The 18,062-nt window shown below is 33.9% G+C and overlaps 1 protein-coding gene across 11 annotated transcripts; it reads right to left on the minus strand.

The window, feature by feature from the left end:
* Positions 1-624: 624 nt before the first annotated feature.
* On the minus strand, positions 625-10,228 carry LOC7492890 (probable WRKY transcription factor 57). Of its 11 annotated transcripts, XR_008060442.1 has the most exons (8): positions 9,535-10,227; positions 8,055-8,198; positions 7,514-7,888; positions 4,228-4,389; positions 2,998-3,918; positions 1,292-1,997; positions 1,026-1,086; positions 625-883 (listed from the first exon to the last, which is right to left on the minus strand). XR_008060442.1 is itself a non-coding variant. In XM_024611133.2 (4 exons), exons 1-3 carry the CDS (start codon positions 9,909-9,911, stop codon positions 7,528-7,530), a joined length of 882 nt encoding a protein of 293 aa, XP_024466901.1. In that variant the 5' UTR covers positions 9,912-10,227; the 3' UTR covers positions 3,945-4,389; positions 7,514-7,527. The 11 variants fall into 11 exon arrangements, 2 of the variants coding, with proteins under 2 accessions (XP_024466901.1, XP_052312759.1); XR_008060441.1 differs by having other exon boundaries at positions 625-1,086; XR_008060440.1 differs by lacking the exons at positions 625-883; positions 1,026-1,086 and having other exon boundaries at positions 1,156-1,997; positions 4,228-4,384; positions 9,535-10,228.
* Positions 10,229-18,062: the final 7,834 nt, after the last annotated feature.

Below are 18,062 nucleotides of genomic sequence, written 5' to 3' on the forward strand. Positions count from 1 at the left end.
CCGTCATTGTCCCAATAAATCTGTTTGTTGAATTGTGCCAGTATTCAGCGGCTAAAAAATACAAATTTAGATATAGATGGTAAGCAATAAATAGAAGAGGCACGACTTTTATGAGATTTTATTCGACAGTAATGCTTGCGCTGTGCATGGTTCTTAGAAAAAGCCTGGGAAAAATGAAGGAAAGAAACATGTGAGAAAGGAAAATCAAGTCTGTTTCCTTCTATTCTCAAGTGCATGTATAAAGAGTTTAAAATGGAAAGCTTATTTCATGATCTAAGTTTCCTCTAAGGGACTTCCTGTGCTCCCAATGAGAATTTCTTCAATCTTTGGGAGGAAACAGGAATTCTCATCCAGCACAAAGTTCTCCTCTCTTTGCATAGAAGACCAGCTTATTACGCCTTTTGCAGCTGGATTGCACTTGATTGAAAGGCCGTGAAGTTACAGGGATAGAAAAGAAAAAGAAAAGCTGTAATCAGTGTTGATTACAGGGCTGAACTTTTTGTGCTATAGTTAGTTATAGTTATCTTCTCAGAACAAGTGAAGATCCACACCCTAAAGCATCAATCATACACCAAAGACACCGTTTTGGTATAACTGCAAGGGCGTTGAAAGTGAGGCACCAAATGGATAAGAATCATAGCATTCTATAACGTATAATGAAACCTCAACCTTCAGTTTCTGAGTCCATGCTCATTTTTACAACAAATGGAAGAACAAGTAAATTCATCCACATGTTTGAGCGCAATTGAGTTAATCATAAGAAAACCGTGTTAGCAAATACAAAAGAGTTCAGCACATGCGTGAGCTTGTTCTTCTTCACTTGTTTATCCCCCCACCTCATTATTGCCGCCTCCACCACACCAGCCAAAATGGCGTAGTTAATCTATCCATGGGATGGATAAACAGAAGTTAGTTGTCAGTAGCAAGTAAGTGTAGTTAGCAGTAGCACACCGTAACAACCATTTCCGGATCAGCAAAAGTCAAAACAAGATTAATCAAAGACTCAACTCAGTTAGATTAGTTACCTCAGCAATCACAGAGGTCTGAAAGTATTTGGTGAAGGCTCTAATGGAGAGGCTCTCGCCACTGCATAAAAACCAACTCCTCAGGTTCGAATCTAATTATAACCACATCAAACACAAGCTACTAGAAATATGACCATATGGAGGAGAGATAACTTTATTCGTATCACAAATTATTTTCAATATTCTCAATACAATAATCGCAGAAATGTATCTTAGTCGCCTTCGAATTAAGTAAGACTCATATGAGAATGCAGTTAATCTCAAACCTGAAACATTTCTCTTCCTCCTCTTCTTCTTCAACTACTTTAAAGCCGGCCCATCATTGCATATGCTCTGGCCGGTCCATTCCAGCTAAACAAAATGCAAGAGCTTAACTTCCTGCATGTAGTTGCACTGGAAAGGATCTGTGGTGCACAAGCACTGGATCTGTGGTGCACAGCTTATTACGCCTTTTGCAGCTGGATTGCACTTGATTGAAAGGCCGTGAAGTTACAGGGATAGAAAAGAAAAAGAAAAGCTGTAATCAGTGTTGATTACAGGGCTGAACTTTTTGATAGCTTACGGTGTATTGAATTATTATTTTCTTTTTTATGTTCACTAAACAAGAAAATGTAAAAATAATACAAATGTTAAAGGACAAAACACAAATATCTGATGTAAAAACGTATAAGAAAATGGTTTAATGGGGGAGCTCGCCTTCTAGCACATCTTGTCGATGCGATGGATATCAAACTTGACCTCGCTGTCTAACGGCCACCTTGGAATCGCTAAAAGATCGCCGAGGAAATGGGCTTCTGAATGTCAACTCTCGTACGCTTCAGCGGACAGCGCGGCGCCATTTTTAATGTCATGGTGTACGGTTTGAATCGCCAGCTGAATCCACCATGATACGTGTTCGGCTATAATAAGGTAATTGTCAGTAGGAAAATACCACACCACACCACACCACGGCCGGCGCGTTTATTTCCGCGGCTGTTAATTTTATGAAGAAAAAAATGAATGAGGCTGTTTGTTTTCGCGCTGGCCGCGCGTTTTTTTAAAAGATTATTTTATTATTATTTTTGTTTTTTTTGTTTTTACATTGTTTTAATACCAACGTTACAAATAAATTTTGAAAATACGCAAGTCCGGTAAAATTGTGAAATAAGATTATATATATAAGATGAGTCATGGTATCCCACTACGGATGGATTTTAATTCATGCTGCTCTTTGGTAGCACACGTCTACCTGATGAGAAGATTAATCTTTTTATTCGAATTTCGGTAGGGCAGGCACATGATTGGCTGGATTTTTACTTTTTGAAATTTGAACGACTTCTTCTCTCATAAGCGCGTGCATAGATTATTAACCAAATTTATGAAGATCATAACATGATTTTGATTATAAAAAAACTTGGAAAAGATTCTTGTGAAGCTAACATCATATTAGAAAAAAGATTTTAGAAAAAAGTTACCCACCACTCATTACAACATCCATTTAAAATTAGCCTAAAAAATTAAGTTGATATACTAATTATAGTCAAGCTAATATAATATTTCATATAGAATTTTTCTTCCTTTTGAAATCGCTTAAATCTCATGCCAGGAAAACTATATTCTACCTAAACATGATTTTTATTTTTGTTCACCTACCTTGAACATGAATTGGTAGTATTTACAACGTTCAATGTATGTTAACTATATTTAAATGGATCTGATTTATGATTTGTTTAGTTTTGATGTGTTTATAAGAACTAATTATAAGAGAAGCTTCTCTTATAACAACTTAATTTTACTTGTTTTTCTAAGATAATTTGCTTGCTTCTTCTAAAACCAAGTTATTTATTAAACGTCTTTACTTTTAAAAACTGAACTAAAAACCACTTAACTTAATTTAGTTTTGAAGTGTTTATAAAAACTAATTATATTTAATATGGTTATGAATGTTATAAACTTATATACTAGCTAGCTACTTCTTTCATGAATCACTCACCGATATAATTAATCAATAAGTTGAGGTGAATATTTCACTTTGCTTCCCAGCAATCCTGGATCTCACGTACAAAGGGACAACGTATCGTGACTCGGTCTATGTTTTGTATTTAAAAATATTTAATTAATTAATATATACTATAATTTTATATAGCTGAAACTAAAAATTCTATCCTAAAATTTTTATTTAGAAAAAATCTATAATTTATAATTAAGTCTATTTAAATCTTTTTTTTTAAAATACAACTATAAAAACTATTACATTTCCAAATATTTATTAAATTGGTGAAAAGGTGGTGAAAAGCGGTATCTGAAGGAAAAGTTTGCTAAAACTTGAAGAAAAAAGAGAGTAAAAAAGCACTATCAACTGATTCTGAAGTAAAAATCCACGCTATTGATAAGCAAAAAAGATTAAGAGGGCCATGAGCAAATTTGGTAAAGAGATGAAGAAATGCCATTTTTTGTTTATTATTCATAAAAAAAAATATTCCCTTAGTTTCCTTTTGAGCCTTTAATATTTTTTTTTTAGATTAAAACCTAGACTAAGATCATCCTCACACTAGAACTAGAAACATGTTTTGAAAGTTTTTAGCCAATCAAAAGAAATAAGAGAAAATACGAAGGAGATAAAAGTACTGTTGCAACTAAGCTATCACATGGAAAAAAAAAAAAAAAACAAAGATAAACCTCTCCAAAACATCTCTATGTTGCAAAGTCCACAATCATAAACAAAAGGTTAATATATTTAAAGAATTTAAATTGAAGTGATATTAATTTTTAATACATAAAAATCAAGATGGCAAGCTTTTAAAAATCAATTAGAGTTTTTAGTTATAATAAAATTAAACTATGATTTTTTTTAATGTTTTTATTATTTTTACATATAGTTACCCGTGATTTCCCTGCAATAAACTTCACCGCACTGAAAACAGAGAAGCAGTACAGATCTAAGATCAGAAGCTATTGAATAATAATTAAGAAGAAAGGGGAAAAAAAAGGACAGGAGAAATGAAGGCATTTTTACAAGGTGCAGACTATAAATTGGGACTCTAAATTGAATGCTGGGTAGCAAAGAGCGTGAAAAACGAGGAGCACGTACCTGCTGTCCATTATATATATACATTAATATCAATAGCATGAAAAGCTATATGCACAAATCATCGAAATGTAGATTTGACATAAATACTACCATCTTCTAGTGTAAGGGCGCATTAATGTGAGCGACATATACCTGATGCAAAAGCACATGCATATCAACGTCGGATACTGCATGCCAGTGGGTTGGATTGGAAGAGTCTCAGTGAAGTGGACTCACTACGGGCTAAGCAAAATAAAGTTCGCCGTCCTGCTCACGGAACATGGGCCACCACAACAATGTTACACCATCTCTGCACTACATACAGTGGGAAGGTTTAGTTTATAGACCCTTTTTAACACAATTAAAGGGAGGCTGCTTAAACACTCGGGAATAATAGGATATCCAGTCATTGCACGCTAACTAAAAGAATATGAAGAAAACGCAACAAGCATCGATCATTTCTACATCTATTAGAGTTTTTAAAAGAAATCAACCATAGAATACGTGCGTGCAATGTCGAAATTAGAGACTTTAAATCCAGATGCTCTATTAGAATAGAGAAATATTGGTGGATGGAAAAGAAAAAAAAGCAATAAAGTATTTACACTAAATCCTTTCATTAACTAGGAGATTTTGGTGGTCGTTAATCACTCTCTTCAAATTGCTTCTAGCCACACATCCTTTCCTCTCTTCAAGTTGCTTCTAACCACATCCTTCCGAAATAGCTTTTTGGGTACATCACAAGAGAACATAAGAAATTGTTCAGTCTTGATCACCACATGCCAACTATTAGATCGATTGTTTTATTGGGTGCTCTATGACCTTGTTTTTGTGAGGTGGAAATTATTAAAAAAAAAACACCACTGTTGCTTTTCCAGCCAAATAAAATTTCACAAAAACAACTAAACACAATAAATCTCAAGCAATAGGAGAGGTTAATGACGGTGGTAATGATGCATTGCCACCAGGAAACATGTAGTACACGGCACACATCACAAGCGTGATATAGACCTACCACCGCAGTATATCGGTTAGAATCTGTCTAGCCAATCCTAAGATATTTCAGTGCTAGTTAATAAAAAAAACGACTCCTATTAATAAAACTAAAAAATTGCAATAGAGGACAGAAAACACACACACACACACACGCTATAGAATAATCGACCTCATTCTTAAGCTTGCCTTTTCTCAACAGTTTTTCTACAACAAGTATAACCTTCTTTAATCATACAATCTTAGATACAAAAGTACTTAAACTTTACTAACAACCAATATCAATTATCAATTTAGAGTCAAGACAAGAAAGAAAAATCGATGCATGGATTTTGTAGTCTAGCCCGCTGGATGCTTTGTGCATATTAAGAATCCATCCTCCATTGTTTTCTTTTAATTAGAAAAAAATTCATGATGCAAATATTTTTTTAAAAAGTTGTCTCTAGGTTGATTTTTCATCTGATAGATTAAATATATAAATATTTCGTTTGTTGTCTAATCTTAATTTTGTATTATGCTAATAATACTTAGTGTGTATTTTATTTCGTGGTAGTTTTTATAGTTATGGTTTTAAAAAATATATTTAGTTAAAACTACTGTGAGAAAAATTTTTGTTTGAAAAATAAATGAAAAACAAGATTTCATGAATAAAAAAACATATTATTTTAGGTTTTACAAATTAATCAACATTTAAAATGCAATTATATGTGATCAGTTCCAAGCAAAAAAACAAATTATTTAGCTAATTAAAAAGTTTTTTTTTCCTGAGATTTGATAAAGAACAAAAATTATCAAAATACTGAAAAATATTTCTTAATGAGAATCTACTTTACCTTTTATTTTTAAAGAAACATGTTGAAAAAGATTATTATTGTCATTTCAATAAAATATAGCGCGCAGGAATAAGATTTGTATAGAGCGAACATAAAATCACTCTTATTTTTTTTTCTATGGGTGTGGTTTAGAATACTTTACAAAAAAATCTTATAATTTGATCATGGAATTTTTTTTCGAATAGAGCAAATAAAAAAAAATATAAACTAGAACTGGTTAAAAAATTGAAAAAACATCACATTTTTGTTAGTTGAGTTATTGGAAATAAGAATAGCACAACTAAGATGCACTGATGGGAGTAATGCAAACTAATTGAATTAAGTTCTGAAAAAAAAAAAAATTAAAGGGTGGCGTTGCTTCTAGGAACGCAATCCTTAAAAATAACAATAAAATTCTCAAAGGCTGCGATACCAAAAATAGTATATAGCATAGTAAATATATTTTTTAATTAAATGGACAAGTTCAAGTTCAAAAAAGAAAAGATTTGATTGCTTCAAATAATAAATTAGATAAAAACAAATATAATTTTTAATATAATTATTAAATCAGACTTAAATTTCTTGAAGAAATTCTACAAACTTAATTTTATAATAAATAATCTCGCTATAACTTGTTGAGACTTGTAAGGTTTTCAAATTAGGCTAAAGAATTACAATTTTTAACAATATTACTATCTTTGTATTTAATTTCAGATTTTTATCTTAATTTAGAACTCATTGTTTCCACAATTATGCACTAAAAACAATATTTACAGGTTGTGTTATTTTTATTTTTAAGGATATATTGTGCCATTTTTAATAGCATGATTATTTATTTATTTTTAATTTATTGCACTAACGAGAGTAGCACAACAATTGAATTGCAGTACTACTCCTGCTAACATCGTCTCGGTTGTAATTTTTTTTCCTGATTGTGGCATTTTGAAAAGAAAAAAAACTGTAGATCATTTAAGAAAATATAATTTGTCTCAGTCCAGGAAACAGTATACAATAAATGACTCGCGGAAACAGAATATTCGAGGAATAATTAGCGATAACTAAACACAAAACGTCTATATAAATACATTGGATCTAGACATGTAATTACATAACCAAATCCCCCGAAAACTAATCAAGTTGCTAGCGAGATGGTGCCCATGGCAAATGGAGTATGTAAACTACTACCACTTCATAGACGACCTGGGGGGTTAGAGTTGGTTCACAAGAACAAAAATACTTCCCTAAACCATCCTAGACTCTCAAGTATGCTTTAAGGAGTACTTTTGCTGGCCATTGTCCGTGAATGCTAAAGAAAAAGGAAGCTTGATTAATTATTTGGGGACTTCATGAGCTGACCTTGTAGTGGTTTTATAATATGTGCAATTAGATATCCAATTTGTTGCACCGATTTAAATATGGCATATCACTAAATGTAGGGTGCTAGAACTATTTCTCCCACTGATGTTTGATTTTTGGATGAGAGTATATTTTAGAAGCATGCTATTGATGTACGCGTGCTCACTCTCACACACGCCAAGATTGGAAAGAATGGAAAAGGTAATAGATATTCATGCAAGCACGGTATATTGAAGCATGTTAAGCTTATATATCAATTCAAGGCAGGTAATGTGTACCGTTCTCAACCTGATCATCGCATTCCAGGAGGCACAATGTCCCCAAGCAGTCCATCTGTTGCAAGTTGGGGAGTTGGTGTTGACGACACTGTACTGCATTCTCTTGCTTCAACCGGTAATGGCCGTGACTGCACCACAGTACTCGGAGGATTTTCTCGGGGTAATTGCATTCCAGGGTAAATAAATTGCGACATTGGAGGAGTCATGTGACTAGAAAATGTAGCTTGATGACAAATGATTCCTCCTCGAGGAAAACCAACAGTATGGTGACAGTGCTGGCCTTCATATGTGGTAATCACAATGGTGGGATCTTCAGACGACCGTTCAACCCTTTTCTTCACAGTGCATTTGCTATTTGTGCAGCGATAGTAGCTCCTGGGGCATATTGATGGGTGAGATGGAGCAAAGCAAGAGATTAAGCTTTTAATAGAGAACATCAATTATGCATCAGAAGTACCAAAAAAAAAAAAAACTTTAAAACATAAAGATAACTGTATTTGGAAATGGACAGTAAATTAATAAGAAAGGAATAGTTACAGACCTAGGAAATGGACTATTTTTAACTGCCTTCTGTCCATATTTCCGCCATCTGTATCCATCTTCAAGATGATCAACTTCGCTTTTGGTCATAAATGCAAAACGTGGCTGCCGGATCCTTTTCTGACCCTTCTTTTTAACCGTACTCCTACAAAATATTTCACCTACAATTATCAAAATAAACACAAAATCCTGAATTTTTTTTAAAAAAAGATGAAGTAAATGCATGTCTTAATTCATGATTGACAGCAAACATATTAATCAGACACTTTAAATTATCTTTCAGTTATATTAGTTTTTCTCTCTGGAAATTAATAGCCCACTGATTAGCCACAATAAGATCAATTCAGTCTAAATACTTGTAAAAATCAATAGCGCTACACAGAAAATTAACTTGAAAAAGAAAATCTCAAGCCCTCTAGCATAAGTGATATAAGATTTCATATGAAATATATGTTGTTTATTTATAATATGCAGCAATATTGTAATTTCAGTTTTTTCAGCACATTAATGACTGACCAATATTACTAGCTGGAGAATGATAGAAGAGCTAGGTGTGCAGCATAATCGATCGTATATGGTTTAGGATCATGCATGACGAATACAATTATGATAAATTAAGAAAAAAAATTCAAGTCATGAACTCCATCCACTATATGCATTATAGTATCAGTAAAGAATGAGAAACGTCAACATAGTAGCCTGAAAATAACAAAGCAAAAACGAAGCATCAATATATACTAATTCATCAGGAGAGCAAATGCGTAATGCAACTTGGCAGACACGTTTCGCATTCGAAATTATTATAATCTACACCTCCACTATCTTAAGGGGGATGAATATAGAGCATAAAACAAGCAGCAGATCGACGATTTCTGTTTTGGAAAAAGTAGAATAAAATAAATTTAGAGAATCTCTATCTAACTTGTTTCAAACAAAAAGTAATGACCAAGTAAATCAACAGAAGCAACCTTTTCCCTATATTCTCTATCTCTTTGATAGTGTTTTACGTTAACAAGAAAGATAATCCCTATATATAAATGCTGAAAAAATTATTCTTCAAATGTACGTGCAGTGTTAAAAGTTAGAGAGCACGGCATTCCCGCCGCAATAACGGCGGTGTTCATGGCTTCTCTCACTTGTGCTTCTCATTTGAACTTTATTCCATTTAATTACCTCATCTAACCCCACACTTCTCTCAAATTACGAAACTGCCTCATAACAACTCGCATGAACTAAATCACATCTCCTTTTTTATTTTGACAGTTTCTATACCGTACGAACGCGCAAATCTCGCACACGCACTCTTGCAAGCAAAAAAATAAAGTTTGCAACTAGGAGGACAATTCGATTCTTTTTCTGATTTTATCCCTCACTATTTTAGGTGCAAAATCTATCTATCGTTTCTCCCCTTGAAATTCGAGTTATTTACACTATTAACCAAGATTTTCATGGCTATTAGATATCCAAACAATTGAACTCACGGTATCTCAGGCGGTTTCCCGCCGGAGTCCGTAGACTTCTCGGGTGGATCCTCGCTGGAGCTCGATGATACTGATGGATAGTTCGTAGTCGAAACGTCACGACTGCCTCTACCACTAGACCTTGCCGGACCAGCTGCTGATGATCGCTGAATCTCTAGGTTTCCTGCCGAATCGGACCTCTCTTCTGCTTCTATCCGATCGAGGTCCTTAATCCGGGATGGTTCGTCCGATTGAAGATTCCATCCGAATTCGCTGAGTATGGAGTTCTCTCGATCGTTGGAGAAGAAATAATTGACACTATCTGAGTCATGACCGAGTGTCCAGCTTGACTCGCTGGTGAACTCGGTCCCTGGATCAAGATTATCTCGATCGTCCATTGAATGATCTGCAGAGATCTATTGAAAAAAGAAATGAATTCTGGAAGAGAATTGAAGAGTTGATTCAAGTGATAAAAAGGAGAGAGTGAAGAGGCTAAAAAGATAGGAGGAAAAGGAGGGAGAGCGAGTGAGGTTTTTAGAGAGGGAGAGAGAATTAGGGTTTTGGGGGGAAGTGTGATAAGAAAGGAAGTTCGTTGTGTTGGGAAAGACGCGTAGTTTTTGAACTCTCTTTTAAGGGTTCGAAGAAAGAAAACTTTCTGTCCCGTCAAAATATATAAATCTTTTTTTTTTCACCGAAAAGATTCAAAGAGGGAGAAAGAAAGAGATAAGATAAAGAGATGGGAAAATTAGGAGGGGCGTCAGCAGCGAAAATACTACGGGAGGGCGCTATTAGGGGAGGTGGGTCCCTCACGCGCATGAATAAATAGTACTGGTACTCCATCGTAGTAGCAGTACAGGATTGATCAGTTACTTTCCGACAAGAGCGTAGCGCCCTGTTTTTTTCCTTTCTTCTCTTCGTGACATGGGTGCTGGTTCATTGCGTTGGTATCTCTTTCACTCCCTCCTTGTCTCCTAATTCGATGAAGCTTTAACAACATTTGTATTTTGTTGTTTTAAGATCTGCCTAAATATCCCACAGCATCTATATGCACATGGAATGGAACAGCTTGCCTATTTGCTAGCTAGTTTTTTTAACTTGTTTAATTAATTAATTTCACCTTTTTTCTCCTTTCCCTAATTTGTCTCAGGGTAATTTGACTGTGAGAGGGAAAGAAAGAGGGGGCTCCCTTGACGATCGAGTTTGGTACGCTGTGGTGGGTTCTGATCTCTAACGCTGACTAACTGAACAGACAAAGAAATTAGTGGTAGCTAGGTTCTAAAAGATGATATTATTGCGCTGAGATAACTTGTTCGGTTTATAGGAATCGCACTGGCCTTCGTAGTTTTATTTAAAGGAATCTAAAGCCTTGAGAAGGAAGAAAAGTGGAAAACAACGCATATTTGACCGACTCCACTTTGAAACTTGGCCAAAAAATAAAAATAAAATTCAAAGATAATGTTTCCGGGCTGGACCAGCTTGTTTCATAAGAACCACATCATTTTATTCGAGTTAGGAAATTAGGAACCAGCCATAAATACTAAATTTCATAAATCATTGACATAAATATACATATACGTACTAGGAGTGATACTTTTCATGATTCGTGAGAGTTGTTCAGACAAGAGCTTTATCCATGAAAAAAGTGGTCTAGGAAGTTCTGTATGCTACACCTTACCTTACGCTGCGTGATTTTCCATTAACATAATCTGATCATGAAACTCTCTACTCATGTCTCTCTTTTACAAGGAACTTTGAATATTTGAGGTCTTCCTAACGATATATATATCCAGACAAGCTAAGTTTGATCTTAACCGTCAATTTAATCAGGTTCAATGCTTAAAAAAAAGGTTAGGACGTTTTGAGAGGAGAGTTTCGACCAAACCTAAATAGGAAAGAAGACGAAAGAAACTAAGATAACAATCTACATAGTTCAAGCAAGGGAATGGCCATGGAACAACGATGCTTAATTGTGCTACATTATATATCAATGTCATTGATTATCTGTTTTTTTTTTTTTTTTCAAAAAAAGATCCTCTAGTGTGAAAAAAAAAGTCGGACATGTCAATAATTTGATTTTTAGGCCTTGGCCCACCAATACAACGATTGATGTTGATAACAAAACTAAGTTTTGGGATTCATTAATTTGAGCTTATTAAATAATGCGCAATATCTTTTAAATACATAAAACGAAAAATAGTTGCTCGGATTTTATCAGATAATGATCAGTTATGATGACAATGATCATTTCACGTTTGGTTGTGAGCTTGAAATGGATAGCCCTATCTTAGCCTTCTTGAAAGCATTTGACAATGGGATTATTCCTTTCAAATTAAAGGTTGCGTCCCAATAATGAATATTGTCGATTGTAAGTACCATAGTTGCCTAAACCTTAGGAAAAATATTTGCCATGTTACCTTACTGGGGTGAGCCTGTTTACTTGTTTGATTGGTCGAATACTAATAGCTTTTGTGAGCAAAATCAAGTGACAATTTGCTAACTAAGCCTCTTTTAGTTGCATTAGTTGGACTCCCTTCGAGTTAAAATGCTATATTCTTTTAATTTTAGCTTTTTAAATTAATATTTTAATTACAAAATTCCCCCTTAAGTATTTGACAGAAACCTCATAGATATAACAAAACTTTCCTTCTAAATCCAAAATGCCTTGATATTTAAAAAACGTTAAGGGAATTTCGAATACAATGGGGGAATTTGTAATATTTTTAAACTTTTGGGATCGTTATTATAATTTCATGGTATCTCATAAGGGTTATTATAATATATTCTAAATTTAATTGAGGGCTAAGAATTTATTAGTAATTTTATTGGTTGCATGGATTGTGGTCCCCTTAATTATTCGTAAAATTGAAACACATGGGAGATTTCGAGGGTTTTTCATCCTGTTCTTGTAAAAAAAAAAAAAAACCCCATGAGTTACGATTGAGTATTCAGGACTTCGGAGAGGATAATGTACGTTGTTATCAAATAAAAAATTCAATATATGGAGCTCTTAGAGTCGGATGTTAATTTGCGATGAGAGAAGGATAGAAGGAAGGTCTTCTGAATTATGGTATTGGAAGGAAGGTTATCTTTATCATGTGATTTATGCCTGGTTTGTTTTTGAATTTGAAAAATATTTTTATTTTTTTTTAATTTTAAATTTATATTTTTATGTACTTTTAAATTATTTTAATTCTTTAATATTAAAAATATTTTTTAAAAAATATTTTAAAATTTAATCACAACAACACTTCAAAACAGAGCTTATGTATGGTGGAATTTTAAAAGGTTTATATTAAATCCTTCAACCAAACCGAGCAATCATACTGAGGAATATTTAATAGCATCACTTCTTCCAAGGCAAATAAATCAATATTCTATAAATCTCTATCATTTATTATATTGTCAAATTAATCTCCAGTAGGACTTCCTAATTATTAAGCAAACTATCTTCTCTGAAGGCGCTTTCACATGACGATAACATGAATTGACTCTTTGTTGTATATGTTCAGTAAATGTAATACTTCGCATGCCCGACTTGTCTTCACTATAGAAGCAAGTTAATAATTATATTAATTTATTTCCAAGAAAAGTGACAGTACACCTTGCTCTTAAATATCGTGAATTAATTGATTATTTGCAACGAATAATAAATTTTGTTAATTTAAGTAACAACTTTCAAGAGATAAGGACCACGAACTCTCCAGTGAATAGATATATAATATATATAACATGTTAATTAAAAGCGCGGTTGAAATTATAATAATAGTTAATTTTTGTATATTTTACTTGAAAATATATAAAATATATTTTTTAATTTTTTTAATTTTTTTTTAATATCATCACATCAAAACAATTTAAAAACACAAATAAAATAATTTAAACAAAAATTCAAACTCTTTAAAAACAGTGATAACAAACACCAGTTAAGACAAACCCTAAAACTTTGTTACACGGACATTTGGAGAGGAGGGATCGAGTTTCCGGCATATTTAGCTCGGCAAGCCGATTAGAAAAGAGAGAGAAGGAAAAATGCAGCGTAGGCCAGATGTAGATATTAAGGTAATGTACGTGGGAGAAGTTGTTTTATCTGGTTGTGATGCATAATTGGCCTTCTCTTTAGGTTAAAAGAAACGCCAAACTATTTTTAAGAGAGTCGACAGCGAGTAGCTAGGGGTGGGGGCGGATATGGGAATCTGTTTTGTTAATAAGCTAACTTGATCTTTAAGCAATCCCCGTCACTTTCACCGAACTTCATGAAAGATCGATCTCTTTCATTTCTAATTACTTAATTAGTTGCGAATGCGCGATACATGGCCTTGGCATTTTACACGATAGCAAAATCGCTCCACCGATCACCAGCTGATCAATCATGCATCTAAAGCTGTAGAATCTCCACGCTGATCATGCCCCCCAGATGTGGGGCCTGTTAGTGTGTATAAACGTGTAAGAATCATGAAAAGGCCAGCATATATGGTCATTTCATGGGATCTTCTAACCTTAATGCCCTGCCAGTCTACCGGAAAAATATTCAGCCTCCTTTTTGGTTGGACATACATATCTGTCTATCTATACACTTAGCAGGTATTTATATGCACGCTCGCATGGCCTAGCTATTTTTGATATCTTAGCTAATTAGATTAATAATCCGGAGGCATTAATTGGAGGGGTTAATTAGATGGCCCTCCTGTATTACACACAGACTGTAAAAAAAAAAAAAAAAGTTTTGATTATTCCAATAACGAAGCTTTTGTGTTAGGAATTTAGCAACAAGGCCAATAACCTGAGTCGAGTTGCGTCGATCTTGAATAATATAACAATTTTTAAATTTATATATAGTTTTGATTTATTTTGCCACCGTCAGCTTAATTTGTAAACTAATAAAGCACTTTCTGTGTGTGTCTGTGTGTGGGAAAGTAATAGAGCATTAACAACAAATCAACGGTACTAATTGAAATTTAGAACACCCGCATGAATCTTGAAAGGTCGTTTCAATTCGTTCCGGTTTCGTCTTCAGCATACAGTCTGGACCCTCAGCGAGCGCCACATGTTTTGGTTCCACCGATTCTATTATTATTTTTTTATTACACACACACACACACACGCTATACTATATGATATTAAAAACATGACGTTGTCACAATCATATCTCATCAATCATTTAATAATTGAAAACAACATACCCAACACTGTATATATAATTTTTGGTTCCGAATACGGGTAGCCACCCCCCACCTCAATTACCATTAAGGAAGCGGCTTAAGCTAATTGCAGCTTCCTCGGTGTGTCCCAATCAAGGAATTTGAATATCATTATTAATTTTGTACTCAAATTATTATTTTATATCAATCTATCAGAATATTTAATACAAAACATTAAATAACGTCATTCTTTAAAGAAAAATAGTATAATTTGGATAAAAATAAGGATGAAGAACATAGATAAGGACGTCCTTCATTAAGAATTCTCGAAATTTTAATAGTTGGATGGTATTTTTATGGTAAAAAAACATAGATAAGATACCCCACACTCCCTCGTAAAGAATATTGTGCCCATATCACACTACCATTTATCTGGAAAGACACTAAGGCCAAAGTTTGAATCTTTTCAAGAATAGCTACGATCATATGTATACGGGAACCTAGATATGTCACCAACTATAGGTTATAATAAGTGAAATAAACATTTGAATGCTCTGTTATTGGTCGTTTAGATACATTACACACATGTGCTTGAGATCTGGATTGGCCTCATAATCATAAGCATTCACGACTCATTTACATGCTACATGCGACATATTCTTGCCTTTTTTTCTTCCATGCTGGTATTCTGAGATTTTATAATTTGTTGCTGTGTTAAAGACTTGTAAAATAAAACAAATCATGTGGGCCGAACAGATTTCTTTGTGCAATATGCCTGAGGTTAAATTCTTCCGGATGATGCCGGATTGTAAATTGAACAGCGATGCCATTAATTATACATGTGCTTTGTCAATTGCATGACGGTGTTTGGATTTCATTCGACTAAAAATCCCATGAGGACAAAATTAAGCCCGGTTTTACGAAGCTCAAACTCTGGGGAAAGAATCCAAACTTTTTTTATTCGTAGAAAAGTCCACAAAACTTAAGTTATATAGTGCATGTTTATAAAAATTATTTTTAATTAAAAATATATTAAAATAATATTTTTATTTTTTTTAATTTTTAACATTGGTATACAAATATAAAAAAACACTTAAAAATATTAATTTGATGTTTTTTTTAATAAATAAACAATTTGAAAAATAGATTGAACTATGAAAACAATTTCTCTCTAATGGGTAGTAAAGTCTTTTCCTTAATTTCTTAAACACTTCCATTCTAAATATGAATGGGATTTGATTCCATGGACAGGTTACATGGTACTAACCACGTGAAGATTTATGATATATAATACATTATTTACTACTACTTGTTTCATGCATTATTTAATAAAAACCGACCATGCAGTACTTTTTTCCTTTGCCTGATCTCTTGTAACTATGCAAAATCTATTTAATTTTACATCACATACAAGACAAACACAAACTCTTTAATATTTTTTTAAATAATTAGAAGGACACGAATCTAAAGTGTGTATGGAGCGACAAACATGTATACAAAGAAGCATGTACGGTAAACTATGACACCACTGCTAAATGAACGAAAATGAAGAGAAAGAAAGTGACAATTTATTATTATTATTATTATTTTTTTATATAATCGGGTGTCCGGGCCAGCTTACGTGCACCATGACTAATCTCCGGACCCTCTGAACATCCTGCAAATTCAATAGATAGGTAAAATACTGCGAGGATAACATATATGCATATAAAGAGTCGAATCTGTGTACTGGGAAAGGAAATAAATCCCTGTCATAACCCTTAGAGCACGAACTCAAGTGGAACAATTTATTGATCATATTGATGCATGTTCTCTTCGTAGCTAGAGATATTTTTAAGTCCACTGCGTTCCTAAATACTCCTACTTATTTAATTACATGCTTTCTGCTAATATATATACTTAGTTGTTTAATTAGCCCTCTCTGTAAATGGATCCTTTGTGATTTTTTTTCCCTGAACGATCTTCTTTCGTTATACTTTGTAGTAGGGGCTTATTCTTACTCTCTCTTTTTTTAGTGAGTTTTATAATTCCTAAAAAAAAAAATTGATAGTAGAAAAGGTGCCAGAGACAGTGCTTTTGTCCCGTTTGAAAAAAAATAAATAGTAGAATAAGGAAAAAAGTAACAAGAAAATGGAAATAGAGGCGTGGTGGTTCTCGACAAGTCTCTCTTTGGGCCCAACTAAGCCTGAGCCAATTAGGCCCATTAATGAAAGGAATCGCAGGCAAGACCAAGTAGGCAAGCGCATATTCGAATATGGTGATGGCCTCTGGTTTTCCTGAGTGTTCGGTTCATCACTTCCATTGAATTGATTACGGGAAAGACAAACTTTAATCCTGCAACCAATAGATTAATGCTTTCCCTGTATGTTCCTATTTCTATATATTTATACATTTCAAATCACTTAACAGCAACATATTACATGTATAGCTGTAATTAATCGGGACGAGATTAAGATCGAACGGTCGTGAACTTCCCGCCGACACCGACTAAACAGTCGGCAGAAATAAGATGGAAGATATGGGCCCTGCGAAATTATGGCACAAGCAGAAGCATTGAATCTTTGATGAAATTCTCATCAAAAAATATTTATCTTGCTAGTACATGAAATATCATCATTACAGTTAGTGGTGGTGAGGACATGATTCTTGGACAACCCTCTGATGTAGAGAGCTATAGACCTGGCAAGACGAAAGTGACGTTTGCTATAACAACACAAAGGTTTTTGTTTGGCCGAATCTCAACCACTCGCACTAGCATGAATGATAGAAGGATCATGGACTAAAGCATCCTTGAAACTACGGAAATTGGAGGTTAGCTATCTTCTTTTTTGCCGGGTTTCACACATGATAAAAGTGGTATTCTCAGATTAATCTTTATGTACTAAAAATGAAGCCATCATGAGGTCAAATCCCTTCGATCGGGATGTATTTAAGCATGCATAAGAATTTTACTTTTATTGTCCGAGTCTATACGCAATTACGCATGATGATCAGGCTAAGTTAATGTCGAGAAGCTGGAAAGCAGGAAACTTTCTATAATGTTCTGTAGCTAGGGACAAATATTGCATACTCAGTGGTTCAAAAAGAGTTTCAAGCATTTTATTTGCAAAATATCGAGGTTGAGCTAGCAGCTCAAGGTATCTATAAGCTTCGCAGCTGAATTAATAAACAACATAGGGAAATTTAAGACTCTCCGATCTCTCTATTCCTCGAGATAAGAATGCAATGGCTAGAGAGGTGAAAAGGCGAACTTCTCGATCATAAAAATATCGAGGGGAGGTGCCTTCTTTGGCGACCTAGCCAACTTCCATTCATATATATAGTTGAAAAAGCTAGTTGGAATTATCTTGTGTTGGGATTAATCATCAGGAATCGCGTTTGCATAAAAGTGGTTTATAGAATACCTACCTA

Source organism: Populus trichocarpa, chromosome 10 (assembly GCF_000002775.5).
Source record: "Populus trichocarpa isolate Nisqually-1 chromosome 10, P.trichocarpa_v4.1, whole genome shotgun sequence".
In the NCBI taxonomy this organism is placed as follows: Eukaryota; Viridiplantae; Streptophyta; class Magnoliopsida; order Malpighiales; family Salicaceae; genus Populus; species Populus trichocarpa.